The sequence below is a fragment of the Protomyctophum parallelum genome, assembly GCF_964188405.1.
Source record: "Protomyctophum parallelum genome assembly, chromosome: 23".
Classification (NCBI taxonomy): Eukaryota; Metazoa; Chordata; class Actinopteri; order Myctophiformes; family Myctophidae; genus Protomyctophum; species Protomyctophum parallelum.
In genome coordinates, this window is record NC_139715.1 from 1,168,399 (window position 1) to 1,184,045 (window position 15,647).

The 15,647-nt window shown below is 40.3% G+C and overlaps 1 protein-coding gene across 1 annotated transcript in view; it reads right to left on the bottom strand.

Moving 5' to 3' along the window:
* Positions 1-5,946: 5,946 nt before the first annotated feature.
* Positions 5,947-15,647, bottom strand: part of LOC310854340 (polyunsaturated fatty acid lipoxygenase ALOX15B-like) — a gene marked incomplete at both ends in the record, with an annotated part of 38,434 nt that continues 28,733 nt past the window's right edge. Inside the window, 7 exons of the mRNA XM_083758938.1 lie at positions 5,947-6,126; positions 10,587-10,757; positions 10,944-11,044; positions 11,195-11,316; positions 12,688-12,857; positions 13,715-13,801; positions 15,135-15,338. Coding sequence (XP_083615064.1) covers positions 5,947-6,126; positions 10,587-10,757; positions 10,944-11,044; positions 11,195-11,316; positions 12,688-12,857; positions 13,715-13,801; positions 15,135-15,338 — 1,035 coding nt within the window. The remainder of the gene's footprint in view (positions 6,127-10,586; positions 10,758-10,943; positions 11,045-11,194; positions 11,317-12,687; positions 12,858-13,714; positions 13,802-15,134; positions 15,339-15,647) is intronic.

Genomic DNA, 15,647 nt, shown 5'->3' on the forward strand with positions numbered 1-15,647 from the left:
TAATGTCGTTGCCTTGCTTTTCTTTTATTCTCCATTGTTCTGTAAAGCACTTTGAGCTGCATTTCATGTCATGAAAGGTGCTATACAAATAAAGTTTTTTTATTATTATTATTATTATTATTATTATTATTATTATTATTATTATTATTATTATTATGTTAAATATTGAAGAAAGAGGAGAAAGAACATACATTGGAGCCATGCCAGTCTGTTCATCAGTAGTTAATGACATAATATGGAGCAGGTCATGTGATTTGGAAATGACACACCCCCTTGAGAGGTGTTTTTGTAATGGGTAACTTAGTTGACAGTGACTTCTCGGACACGGATAAAATGTGTTATTTTCCATATAATAGTTGATATATTGCCAAAAACATTAGATATGCCATGATTATCTTAGCCGTATAAAAATAAAATGATCAAAACAATTTTTGATTAAGCTCATTTTATTGCTGTTTAACTAATTAGAAGATGGTTGTTATTACATTCGGACAGTAACTTAGTTGACATTTGAGTGATATCCAGCCACTTTTGTATTAATTAATGATAAAATTTGTATAAATAATTATGGTATTTGTAAAGACATGATCATAATGATCATAAGTAGCATTAGTTTTTTTATTTTACTAAAATTACATACAAGTTACATCCCTCGGACTTCAAAACTCCCGCAATTTGATATTGACCCAATCGACCAATTGTTGAGTGAATTAAAAACACGTTTTTCTTCACAAAGCAGTGACATTCTGAAAGGAGCAACAGCCCTCGAACCCAAACACAAAACATTCATGGATAAAGAGTCCCTCTGGCCAATGGCTAAACATTGAGGCATTACTGAAGAGAACCTCTCTGCTGAACTGCACCAAGGAAAAAGACTAATTGAAAGAAAAGAAGAAATGGAGAGGTTGTAAACAGCTCAAAAGATGTGCGGGTGCTATTACAACTGTATAGATGAGGCGTTTTCAGACCTATAAAAGCTTGTGAGCATCGCCATAACACTGCCTGTCACATTGGCTGCTTGTGAGAGGAGTTTCTCCTGCCTCCGCAGGCTGAGTGGAGATGCCTGAACCAGCAACCTGGGAGTACTGGCCATCAGTTCTAGCAGAACAAAAGAACTGGATGTGGAAAAAGTGATTGACCGCTTTGCAGCCAACCACAGCAACAGGCGGATCGTTCTTCTGTAACTGGTGAGTACAGTACACCACAACAATCTGTTCATATCTAATCATATGTTAATGTTTGGCCGCTGTGCCTCACTGTGTGAGTATAGACTGCACGCCTACTTGTGTATATTCCTGTCTCCATGGCAAGATCACGTATAGTAGTAGGCTACTAGTAGTAGTAGTATTCGATTCTAGCCTAGTTTTGATCACAGTATTTTGTATTAATCCACTTATGCAGTGTCCACGTTTACATTATATGGTGGTAACGTAACCACTTTTTTCCGTATGTGTGTGTGTGTGTGTGTGTGTGTGTGTGTGTCCATTTACACTCTGCAGATCTCTCAAACTGCGGTCTGTGTATGCTGTGTTGTCACTGTGCCCCGAAGAGCCCAAGGAATGTTTATTAACAGTTTGCAAAATTACAGTATTACATTTCAAGCACAAACTCAATAGATTATCTGTAATATTAATAGGGAATAAAGTTGAACTCGACCTTATTTTCTGTCTCGACCTGAATCATTCTATTTGGAAATTAGCCGGTGACAGTGTCACAATAATGATTTGCATTGTTGTGTCACACTTATTAATATGTATTCACGTTATGTGGCCTATAAACTAGGACCACTGAATCATTGGGATGTCATTTCTCGTTGTAATGGTAATGAGCTACGTCTGACACTCAGGACTAGTCAACAATGAATGAATCTTTATTGTGCGTTCTCCCTCCAAATACCCAGCAGTATATTCTCACAGACAACAGTGCCACCTAGTGGCCTGGAATACCTAAGCATATCATTACAGTCGTAGTATATCAGTGATGTAAATATGTTTTCAATGTAATGAGTCCCGGGATGCAGGGATGGAATTTTAGATGAGTCCCAGGGACATTTTATGAGTCCCACTTCAACGACGAGTCATAATTTGCCATTTTTTACAAATTGCAGCATTTAATTTCCATTTTATATGGTGATAATGTGGTTATATTCATGTAGAAAAGAATAGAGAATAAATTATTATTATAACAAAAGCTAGCAAAATAAACTAGAATAAAAAACAGTACAGTAGTGCGTCCCGTGGATGCAGAGGTTGTTGTTTCATTGCGTCCCTTAACTATAAACTGCGTTTTGAGATGCAAAATGCACCCTATTTTAATCTGTGATATATTATTAATAGCTTTTGCCAAAATCCAGTAGCCCCTGCTAAATAAAAACAGCCCCCCCATAGCTCCCCCATGCACAAATGTCTGGAGCCGTCGCTGCTTCACAGTACTGTCATACTGGTGGTGGTGTACATTATGACAACACCATGTGATACTTTGACCTGACACACACACACACGCACGCACACACACACGCACGCACGCACGCACGCACACACACACACACACACACACACACACACACACACACACACACACACACGTCAATGTTTAACATGAAACATGAATTACTCTCCACGCAGTTCGTTAGATACGTGGATATTGTACCAAAATAGAATGCAAGGAATAACACACATTAAGGATACATCAATCTAAGTTAAAATCAGAGTCAAAGTCGTAGGATTTGTCACACAGCAGGGAGGCATTGGGTCCCATTTTTACTGTCTTTGGTATGACCCGGCCGGGGATCGAATCCCGACCTCCCAGTTTCAGGGCGGACACTCTAACCACAAGGCCACTGAGCTGGTTAATGCTATTACAATGGCTCAGCAATATAATATTGTAACTCAGGGTTGGCGAAATGGCCTTTCTGTGTGGACTGGAGTTTGTGTTCCCTAAGGTAGGTACCCTCACAGAAAACATGCAGTAATCCTGGTCTCTAAACCTCCGCCTGGCCAGCCGGGGCGCCTGATGGAGGGGAAAGGAACTGGTCGGAAGAATGTGTTCCTTCCACACGCTACATCCGGCCGGGGAAACTCTCCCCTGTCAGGTATAAAGAAGCAGCTTGGACTCCTCATGCATAGAAGGAAGCATGAGGTCAGTATGCTGCCCTCCCCCAGGTTGGCAGAGGAAGTGTAGCACCCAGGATTAGTATTACATTAGATTGACACTGGGTGAAAAAATGGGTTGCAAATAGGAGGGGTTTTTTTAAAGTAAAAGTAAAAATAAATAGACACTCAAATTATTTCTAAGGATTTGGGGGCCTTAGCTAAGGATGAATACAAAATGATGAATGAATATCAACATCCTAATACCGTCCAATGGAGTACACCTTTCTTAAGTTGCTCACTTTATCAAAGTCCTTTAACTAACCTGTGATCCACTATAGTTTTGTGAAAATGTATTAAATCTGTATATTATTTTCGTAATCAACACTGAATGTGAGGTCCATGTTATCGGTCTTTCAATATATTTTGTATTTATTGTGAAAAAAAAAACTTTCTCTAAAATTACACAAATATTTGTGACTCTTCCTTATACTATTTGCTATGTAATCCATAAACATTAACGGTTTCATCATTAATAAAGGTATGATTTCTTCACTATTTGGAACGTCACACCAAATGATTTAGTGCCACACCGTATGATCATATCTTCATTTTTCAAAGCAAACTGTGTTTTAACCTACTTATTAGTGAGTACTGAACTTTACAGATTGATTAAACAATTACTCAGGAAAAACAGCAACAGGAAAATTGCTTTAACATTGAATAACATGGCAATGACTGAATAAAACGAAATTAAACACAATTTATTGTGGATAGTTGCAGATTTTAGGTGAAAATGCTTAAAACAAATGTTTAAATGGACAAAAGAAACATGGGACTTTGTTATTTATTGTTATATCTGTAGGAAAATACAGTTTGTATAATATGGTGTGACAAAAAAGTCATATGGCGTGACAGTAAAACAGTCACACCATTATGATAAAGTGTCACACCATATTACGTTTTCTGTAGCTATGTTTTCTGTAGCTACTAGCTAAACATTAGCATGCTAACAACATGCTAGCTATAACAAAGCAACATAGATTTACATGTATTTATGACCAAAAAATATAATACCTTTAGCTTTTTTAATGAAAAAGGTCACACCCACAGACACTTGGAAGAGTCGCATTGGTCATTGTTCCAACAAGATCATATTTCATGAACAGCCTTAAGGGCAGTCCATACACCAAACTTTTCGTCGGAAAGTTCAGACTTTAACTTTTTCTCCGAAGTAGAGTTCGGAGAGTCACAACATCTGGGAGTGCAGCTTTCAGAACAAAAATTCGGAGGAATGCGTTTCAGAAGTTGCGAGTGACGTCATGTTGTAGTTGTACCGGAGCTTTCCGACGAAAAGTCCGGTGGTCAGAGAGATTATGGACTGCCCTTTACTGAAGAAGTACCTCTCTATCCCAATGGGTGTCCAAACAATTGCCTGTTGAAATTTCCTAAAATGGTGTCACACAATATGATTTTGGTTTGGGGGACAAAATCTTTTTGATCAGAAATTACTGAAAACATTATGCTTGGACTTTGAAAAGATTAGGCTCACAAATAGACATCTATATTATATTTATGGAATATTTTAAAGAATTTTAGCATTTTTTTCCTTCGTTTTTCCTACTTTGAGAAACAAGGCCGGGACAGTCGCACCATATGAGTTTTGCTGTTTGGTTGAAAATTCTGAAAAAAATGAGGAATGAAATGTTTTAATCTTGAGTATGTTCACATGAAGCATAATGTCCTGCAGAAGGATTTTGACAAATATATTTTTTATTTATACATGAGTGACACGGAGGACAGCCAGGGACAGTTTTTAATACACAATAGGCCTACTAAAACTAACACTACAAACAATACAAACTAAACAAATCTAATATAAGCTTTGTTACAAAAATAAAAACTAGCAAACCCACTTTAAAAACTAATACAATCTAGAATTAGAAGAAATGAAAATGTCAAACGAACTGAAACTAAACTATAACTAGAACTGCACTCTGTCGAGTGCATACTTGCTTGTTGCACACTAGTAGGCCATAAATGGCCAACTAGTGCGCAAGCAGAGCGCGCAAGTCCTTTCGACCGCTGTATACTGTCAAATCTTAGTATCTCTGTGAAGGAACGTTTGAAATGTATAATTTTTAGATGTAACTATTTGCTACCTACCTACTTTATGCATATAAACACCTAGTATTATTAAGTATGATTCAAGTTTCTATCTATATAAGTTTGGGTGAAGAGCTAGTCATACATATACACACCACGTACTCTGGTCCCAGCAGATCAGGCACAACTTGCTATTTTATTTTTATATATATTTTTATGTATATAGTATACGTATGACTAGCTCTAAATGATGACGTAAGAGATATGGTCATTTGTGGTCGTTTGGTCCCAGCAAAGCAGGCATATACAATATAGGCATATACTACATATAGTATATATATATAGTATATAGGCATATACTATATATGTATACATATATACTATATAGAGTGTGTAGTTGTAAGTTGATTAGCGGTATACTGTGGTTACTTTGCGCCAAAAACCGTGACAGCTGTCCCGCCATTTGATGTTTATGCAAGAAAACAACAAATCTGTGCCTGGTTTGCTGGGACCAAACGACCACAATATTTCTTACGTCATCATTAAGAGCTAGTCATACATATACACACCACGTACTCTGGTCCCAGCAGATCAGGCACAATGTCACGGCGGAAGAGACCGGGCGAAAACATTACTTGCGCGCTCTGCTTGCGCAAGTAATGAAATATCCCAAACTATTATAACCTCAAGTTGTCAGTGAGTTATTCAATAGTGAACCGACTTCCTGAGAATAAAGTCAAACACACTGGTGTCAAACGGCAACACTATTCTCCACCAGCTGTGGGTCCATGTATGTGTACGGGACGTCCAGAGTCCGGTTTCTGGCGTTGACAGCTGCACCGAACTCTGCAAGCTCTGCTTTGAAATCGAGGATGAACTTGCATGGAATGTCCTCACGGAAATGCTCTTCTTTGTAATGGCCAAGAGGATGCTGAGAAAATAGAAACATAATTATAATACTATAGGTATACATATGAACACAATTGCAGTCTGTCTAAAAATAAATCCCAACCTCACCACAGGGGGGGTGACATAATAAATGAATTGCTTTGCAGAGAAGCACTGTGGATACATAATCGTAACATGTTAGAAGTTAGAACCCAGTGGCCTAAATGAAGATTTGAGCCTTAATTCATGCTTTCTGTAGATCAGGGGTTCACAAACTGTCCACGCCTTGTGGTGTGTGAATGCCCTCTAATTGGTGCGTGACATGAAAGGGTAATGGTGTTATTTAGCACAAACGCAAAATCTGGTAATACACTGTTGTAAGGAGATGTATAGAGTAGGGCATTAAGTGAATCCACTAGTCGACCTTGTTTGTACTAGTCAACTAGTAAATACACTAGTCGACCTTGTTGGTACTCGTCGACTAGTAAATACACTAGTCGACCTTGTTGGTACTAGTCCACTAGTAAATACACTAGTCAACCTTGTTGGTACTAGTCCACTAGTAAATACACTAGTCGACCTTGTTGGTACTCGTCGACTAGTAAATACACTAGTCAACCTTGTTGGTACTTGTCGACTAGTAAATACACTAGTCGACCTTGTTGGTACTCGTCGACTAGTAAATACACTAGTCAACCTTGTTGGTACTCGTCGACTAGTAAATACACTAGTCGACCTTGTTGGTACTCGTCGACTAGTAAATACACTAGTCGACCTTGTTGGTACTAGTCCACTAGTAAATACACTAGTCAACCTTGTTGGTACTAGTCCACTAGTAAATACACTAGTCGACCTTGTTGGTATTAGTCCACTAGTAAATACACTAGTCGACCTTGTTGGTACTCGTCGACTAGTGTATTCACTAGTCGACCTTGTTGGTACTAGTCCACTAGTAAATACACTAGTCGACCTTGTTGGTATTAGTCCACTAGTAAATACACTAGTCGACCTTGTTGGTATTAGTCCACTAGTAAATACACTAGTCGACCTTGTTGGTACTCGTCGACTAGTGTATTCACTAGTCAACCTTGTTGGTACTAGTCCACTAGTAAATACACTAGTCGACCTTGTTGGTATTAGTCCACTAGTAAATACACTAGTCGACCTTGTTGGTACTCGTCGACTAGTAAATACACTAGTCGACCTTGTTGGTACTAGTCCACTAGTAAATACACTAGTCGACCTTGTTGGTACTCGTCGACTAGTAAATACACTAGTCGACCTTGTTGGTACTAGTCCACTAGTAAATACACTAGTCGACCTTGTTGGTACTCGTCGACTAGTGTATTCACTAGTCGACCTTGTTGGTACTCGTCGACTAGTAAATACACTAGTCAACCTTGTTGGTACTCGTCGACTAGTTAATACACTAGTCGACCTTGTTGGTACTAGTCCACTAGTAAATATACTAGTCGACCTTGTTGGTACTAGTCCACTAGTAAATACACTAGTCGACCTTGTTGGTACTCGTCGACTAGTAAATACACTAGTCGACCTTGTTGGTACTAGTCCACTAGTAAATACACTAGTCGACCTCGTTAGTACTAGTCCACTAGTAAATACACTAGTCGACCTCGTTAGTACTAGTCCACTAGTAAATACACTAGTCGACCTTGTTGGTACTAGTCCACTAGTAAATACACTAGTCGACCTTGTTGGTACTAGTCCACTAGTAAATACACTAGTCGACCTCGTTAGTACTAGTCCACTAGTAAATACACTAGTCGACCTTGTTGGTACTAGTCCACTAGTAAATACACTAGTCGACCTTGTTGGTACTAGTCCACTAGTAAATACACTAGTCGACCTTGTTGGTACTAGTCCACTAGTAAATACACTAGTCGACCTCGTTAGTACTAGTCCACTAGTAAATACACTAGTCGACCTTGTTGGTACTAGTCCACTAGTAAATACACTAGTCGACCTTGTTGGTACTAGTCCACTAGTAAATACACTAGTCGACCTCGTTAGTACTAGTCCACTAGTAAATACACTAGTCGACCTTGTTGGTACTAGTCCACTAGTAAATACACTAGTCGACCTTGTTGGTACTAGTCCACTAGTAAATACACTAGTCGACCTTGTTGGTACTCGTCGACTAGTAAATACACTAGTCGACCTTGTTGGTACTAGTCCACTAGTAAATACACTAGTCGACCTCGTTAGTACTAGTCCACTAGTAAATACACTAGTCGACCTCGTTAGTACTAGTCCACTAGTAAATACACTAGTCGACCTTGTTGGTACTAGTCCACTAGTAAATACACTAGTCGACCTTGTTGGTACTAGTCCACTAGTAAATACACTAGTCGACCTCGTTAGTACTAGTCCACTAGTAAATACACTAGTCGACCTTGTTGGTACTAGTCCACTAGTAAATACACTAGTCGACCTTGTTGGTACTAGTCCACTAGTAAATACACTAGTCGACCTCGTTAGTACTAGTCCACTAGTAAATACACTAGTCGACCTTGTTGGTACTAGTCCACTAGTAAATACACTAGTCGACCTCGTTAGTACTAGTCCACTAGTAAATACACTAGTAGATTATAGTTATAGTAACCAATGTACACAGTTTTTCTTTTTTACATAATAGGTAGTTAAACAACTAGTCGACTAGTAAACTATAGGCAACTAGTCAACTAGTAAAAATGACTAGAAGTGAATGCCCTAATATAGAGCAGCTGTGGGAGTATACAGCAGCTGCATGTCTCTCAGTGCAGTGACACTGAGAGACATGCAGCTATCATATTAAAAATGTATAATGTTCAGCCAAATATGACGAGACTTAGCGTTGGGGGTGGTGTCAGCTAGGTCAGGAGTTAACAGGGGTTGCACGGCCAAAAACATCGGGGTCGCTGTTGGTCCCTGAGGTATTCTTTCTGTCTTTACCACATCACCCCCGTTCTAGCATCCCTGCACTGGCTCCCAATCTCCTTCAGAATCAATTTTCAACTCCTTCTCACCATATTCAAAGCCAGGTCCGGTCTCACTCCACCCTACATCACCGATCTAATCTCCCCCTATGTCCCAACCCGCTCCCTGAGATCCTCATCCAAAGACTTTCTCAACCCTCAAATTTGCCGGCTAAAGTCCAAAGGACTTCAAGCGTGCTGAATCAGTGTCCTCTTTTAAATCACTTTTAAAAACCCACTTTTATAGATTAGCCTTCACTGCCAAATCTAACATTTTAGTATATATATTTTCCTGCTTTTTTATTGAAATGTCTTTGCTGTATATTTTATGTTTGTTGTTGTTGTAAAGCACTTTGTAATGCAATTTGAAAGGTGCTATATAAATAAAGTTTTATTATTATTATTTACCGAGTCTGAGAGTGTTCCCTTGCATTGTGTCATTTCATGTTCACTATCCTTGCATTAATAGCCTGATAATTTTGGCTCCTATTTTTTATGTACAAATGCTTCCGTCATACAGTCTGGAGCAACGGAATCTCTATCGTGAGTCAGCGATAAAGCGGAAGTGGAGCCTCCTCCCCACTTCCGTTTCGTCTTTAGAGTCGCGCAAATTTATCCTATTAATATAAATAGAAATAAAATAAGCGTATATAGCTTGTTGCTTAGCAGAAATGGAAATAAAATGTTAAATGTTAAATATATTTTCGTGAACTGAAATGGCAGCTTCCTTACTCGATTTCGGGAGGTGTAGCATTCAGAGATTGTGGAATAGTTGTCTGGCTACGCGAGACCAGATACATGTAACAGAGAGCCGGTAGTTGGCTCTCTGTTGTAGGTAATTACACTGTTTGGCTCATTGAGAGCACAGCCCTCGTCTACCGATCAAATCATTCATAAGGTCTTCCACCGCCGGCCTGCTCGCTTTGCCCAAAAAAATGGCAACAAAAAAATACGGGGAAGCAGCTTTTTGCTTCTACGGGCCGTCGGCATGGAACAAGCTCCCACTGTACCTTCGTCAGGCAGCCTCTGTAGACATTTTTAAAGCTCAGCTCAAGACCCACTTCTACAACATTGCCTTTAATTGATCTTTTATTTTTTATTTTTTCATGTCCTCACTGTACTGCATTACTGCTTGTTTTTTAATGTCGTTGCCTTGCTTTTCTTTTATTCTCCATTGTTCTGTAAAGCACTTTGAGCTGCATTTCATGTCATGAAAGGTGCTATACAAATAAAGTTTTATTATTATTATTATTATTATTATTATAAGAAGAAAAACAAAACAAATAGTGTTGTCGCCAATTCTTCTTTCTAATTATTTGATTGGCCCAAAATATTGTGTTTGTTGTCATGATTTGTTACGATCCGAGTTGGCTTTGTCCGCGGCGTAACCGTCTTTATATAAATACTTTTTGAAAAGCCTATGGAGAAAATGAATGGAGAATCATTTCCTGGGCCACTTGTCGTTCTGAAAGGGGGCGGGACTGTGGCGCTCTATACTGTGGCCTTTAATAGAGGAAGGGACACTTACGAAGTCAGAGGACTGTTTGCTGAGCAGCCACATGGTGGACAGGCCGTTGGACGTGGCGGCGACGTCAGGAAGGGCTTCTAACATGCTGCTCTGACTTGAGCTCCCCTTGGTGGTGGGAGGAGGACATCGCAACGTGATGGGAGTGTTGGGCATCCAACCACCATAGTCAAACTACAAAAATAGAAATAGATTAAGATACTACTACACAGGTATGTATGCATGTATGTATGTATGTATGTATGTATACGTATACGGTACATTTATATAGCGCCTTTATGCATGTATGCATGTATGCATTCATCATGCATGTGTCAGTCAGTCAGTGGTTCTATGACAGGGGAATCTAATAAGACACACCTGTCCAGAGTTGGCGGCAGAGTGTTGAGCGGAGCCAGTGAATATCACCATGGTGACAAACTTTACCAACTCACCCACTGAGCTTAGACTTTGAGGCACTCCTATATGGACGAAAAGCATGAGAGTGTTGAAGTGCAATATGCTCTGGTGCTGGGATAGAGGAGCGCTGCACCGCGTCTTAACCACGGCAATGCATGGCAGACGGGTGTTCAGCTCAGACAATGCTTTGCGTGCTCAGCCTCTAAGCGTACCTGTGCTTGCTTCGGCAAGGAACCCGTGGAAAAAGATGTCCTTGATCCACTTCTGCAGCTCACTGTCTTTTTGGACCTCAGCATCAGTGTGGTAGTAGTAGCCGAGGATTCCCTCAACAAACCTGCACAGACAGCGCAGGACAGCACAGCACGATGACCTCAGCAACAGTCTTTTAATATCTTTGACTAAAAGACCCTGTACACACATATCAGACGAACATGCTCTGTGCTGTCCGTGTTTCATGGCCGCCCCAATGCTTTTCCAATGGAAGTCCCGTGGTTTGAGGCTTCGTACACACATAAAGAACAACTGTTCTGTGCTCTGCCTGTGTTTCATGGCCGCCTCAATGCTTTTCCAATAGAAGCACAGAACATTTGTTCTTTATGTGTGTACGAAGCCTGACCAAACATTTGTGTTTGATTGGGGGGAGGGGGGAAATCAAAGCATTGGAAAAGCATTGGGGCGGCCATGAAACACAGGCAGAGCACAGAACAGTTGTTCTTTATGTGTGTACGAAGCCTTACACAACACAAAACACTGATATATACGGTAGGCCCCATGCAGTCTCGGAATAATTTGCCCGTACACATCAGAGCTGCCCAGTTGTCGATAGTTACTTTTTAATAGTTGCCAAAGACCTACTTCTTTTCGTTGGCCTTCAGTGTCAGCTGAGGTCGCCTTTTGTTTTTAACTCACTGGGGCAAATGTTTGCTTGTTTGTACTTGTGTCTGCTAATGTGTGTGAGCATTGTTTGCTCAGTGTTTTCTTTGTAACCTGGTCATGTTAAATCAAATGTGCTATAAAAAATAAAATTTAGTTGAGAATGCATTTTGTGTTTACTAAACAGAGACATGGAGACTCCTGTCAAACACTCTATAGAACAGGTGTTTCCCAAAGTGGGGTCCAGGGACCCCCAGGGGTCCTTAAAGGAGTTCCAGGGGGTCCCCAGCTAAATTATAGTTTAGCTCTCAGATTAACATTAACATTAATTTTACAATATAAATTGGGGGTCCCAGAGATAGAAATGCCATTCAATGGGGGTCCATAGACTAATGCATGTGTAGCAACTCAATTACGGCTCATAATGTAACCATTTAAATGTAATAAAAACTCATAATGTAATCATTTAAATGTAATAGAAACTCATAATGTGATATTCAGCTCATATAAGAAAGTGAGCGCATAACGTAATAACAGATTTTTCTATAATAATAGTACTATAATATAGTAATAATGTAATAATGTGTAACATTATTAACGGACACATAGCAGCTCATAATGTAATAAAAGTAACTGGGGGTCCTTGAAATTAAACGGGTTGAGAATGTCCCTGCATGGCATATCTCTTCAAATGGGGGTCCGCAAGCTAAATTAGTGTCAATTTGGGGGTCCTTGACATGAAAAAGTTTGGGAACAACTGCTCCAGAGTGGCTTGATATGTATGCGATAATGTGCCATTAGTAAAGCAGAATCATCAGATATCCCTATATACCTGTAAATGATGGCCCACAGTTGGAGTGCATCGTCCCTGTAGTAGTATCCTGGTACAGAGTCCATGCCACGCTCCTTGATGTCATCAGGAGGACACAGAGAGCTGTAGGTCAAGGAGGCCGTGGACCTCTGCAGGATCGTCTTCATAGCCTTTCCACCTGAAGCTGCATACTGGAAGAGAATCACATGGAGAAATAGGAAAGCATTCAGCAAAAATACAGAGCATTTAGTAAAAGACAAGTTCCCAACAACTTCATGGTAGATCTAAATGGTGCAACTTGATAGGCTGTAGATGGGGCTGCAAACATGCTTGTAGATATGTAGGCTGTTTTCAGCTAATAGGATTTTATGTAGAGATAGGAGGGGGGGAAAGGATGGGACCAAGTATAGACCCCTGCGGGACCCCTGTCAGCAAAGTATTGTAGGGTTTAACCCATTAAGACCTGCAGGCCGACTCTACAAAATACTGTCTTCTAAATCCTTGTTTCTATATCAGTGGTTCTCAAACTGTGTTGAGAGAAAAACTAAAATAAAGTTTTACATTGTTGATAATAATAATAATAAAATGAAAAAGATCTCTATTGTCCCAAAGGATATTCGTCTTCACAGTCTGTTCAAACACCCACATCAAAAACAACACATAACACCAAGACCATACAGAAACATGAGGATCCCACAGTATACAGAACCATCCTATGGGCACGGCAGTTTGTTTAACAAAACTCCTACTAAAACGGACCTTTTTCAATGGCTTTGTCCAGATGGCATGAGGTTAAAGAGTCGATACTGAGGATGATCAGTGTGAAGAGATCGTGCCGTCGCAGCAGAGCATGCGGCGAAAACCCAGTTAGTGGTTTTGTTCCTGTCATGTGATCCAAACATAAAACCTTGTATGTCTTATTACAAGTTATCAAAATTGGCCAATAAAACAAATAAACCAAAAGCAGGGAAAGAGGTCTTTATCAATAGTACGGGAAAGTCAAGTTAAGAGTGAAAGAGATTGAAAGCTGTTAATCAGCGTTTCCTACATTATTGAAAAATCCCTTCTTAGAAATCAGGAATCCTCGGGCCAGGTTGTTGATCTGCAGAGTGAAGCGGGTGTGAGGAATCAGGAGCTGAGGGGGCAAAAATAGAGAGATTGGCAGAATTTGAAATGAGTTCTTACTAGTCCATACCCGTTGGTTAACAATAGCCACAGTAACACATGTAATGCCTGGAAATTCGTACCCGTGGGTCTCCCGAGTGGAAAGCAAACATCTTAACCACCCAAAGGGATATCCCTATATGACTATATGACACATCCCTGTATGTGAAGCCACTCACATACTAGTATGCTACACATACTGTACGTGCAGGCAAGTGCGTGCCGGCACGTCGTGAGGTTGTTGATCTGTCATTTTCAAATAGACACTATATTATGTGCAAAGGGCTTGGGCTTGTTTTCGTAGCTTGTTTCTATGTAAAAGTGCTGACCCAGTTGCTTGTTTTGGCAAGCTAGAAACACTGACCCATGAGTTGCTTGTTTCTGTCGAACCAGGCAACCCACGGTCATAGTTTCACAACAACACTAATAGTGTACAAACTACAAAGTGAAAAAGGGCTTTGAGACGCCCTTGCATATTAAGCTAATGGTCAATGCCCGTGCGCAAATGTAGATTTCCAGGACAGAAAATGTCCATGACAGCACATCTAAGATTATACTTAACTAGACCTGTACGTGCCCGTCGGCCAAGCTTGAGAACGATGCAACTTGGAAACCTAATAATGCCCGTTGTCAACTTGTCATAGCACCCGTTTTAGTCTGTGTCCCTTTTGTGCCCATACTGTATATGGAGATCTCTGTATTTGTGCCCATACTGTATATGGAGATCTCTGTATCTGTCTGTCTGCCTGTGCCTGAAGACTGCACAAGTGGACTGGTTAAGTAATCAATTGGCAGTTGTGGGGTTGCCATGGCAATCAATTGGCTGAGGCAGAGGCTGGACATTGCACAGGTGAGGGGACCTGGGCTCATTAGGCCCACTGGCAGAGCCTGACCAGAGCCCTTTGTGGTGGTTCTGGAGAACCGTGGTTCCGACCGACTCGATACCGGGCACTGCACTCCCTGTGGGGGTGTGGAACGCGTGTGTTGAATTTGACGGTGGGGCGAAGGATTCTCGAGTTACGCGGTGCATTACAACCATACACACACGCAGACACACACACACACACACACACGTGAGGTGGCACATTAATAGTAGGATAGGTTGAAAAGTCGATAATAACTGTCAATGTTAAACCTCTTATAATTGTATTCATACGTGAATATGACATGAGGTAATGTATTCATAATGTGAACTGGATATGATAGCATTTATTGGTTGTGTTGAAACAATTTTTTTGATTGAATTCTGATGGGTTAGAGATAGGGTTAGGTTGTTCCTTTATAGCAATGACAGTGACAGTTACCTTGTACAGGGGGTGGACCATGGGGACATTCCTTAGCAGTGACAGTGTAAAGACCTCTGCCAGTAGGTGAGTGCGTAGCAGGTGAAAGTTGAGCTGGTGGTCACTGAAATCGGCACATCTCACATAGATCTTGGCCATCAGCCAGTCATACTCGGAGTCAGTGGGCAAGAAGATTGGATTGTCCTCTGATGGCTTTTGCTTCAACTGTATAAGGAACAACAATTTACTACTATACATACAGATACAGACTAATAAGGGCCATATATCTCCCGGCCTTATCCCTAAACTATTTTGTCATGTTTTACTATTTTTAAATAGTTCGATAGCTGATCTACAAGCTCACAACATGTCGATGTAGATCAGCAAGTCTACCATTATTTTAAAGATAGGGCCCTAAGTCTACCATTATTATTATAATTTTTTATAAAGATAGGGCCCCTAAGTCTACCATTATTTTATTATTATTTTATTAAGATAGGGCTTCTACCATTATTTTTCAATGGAAGCCAACAT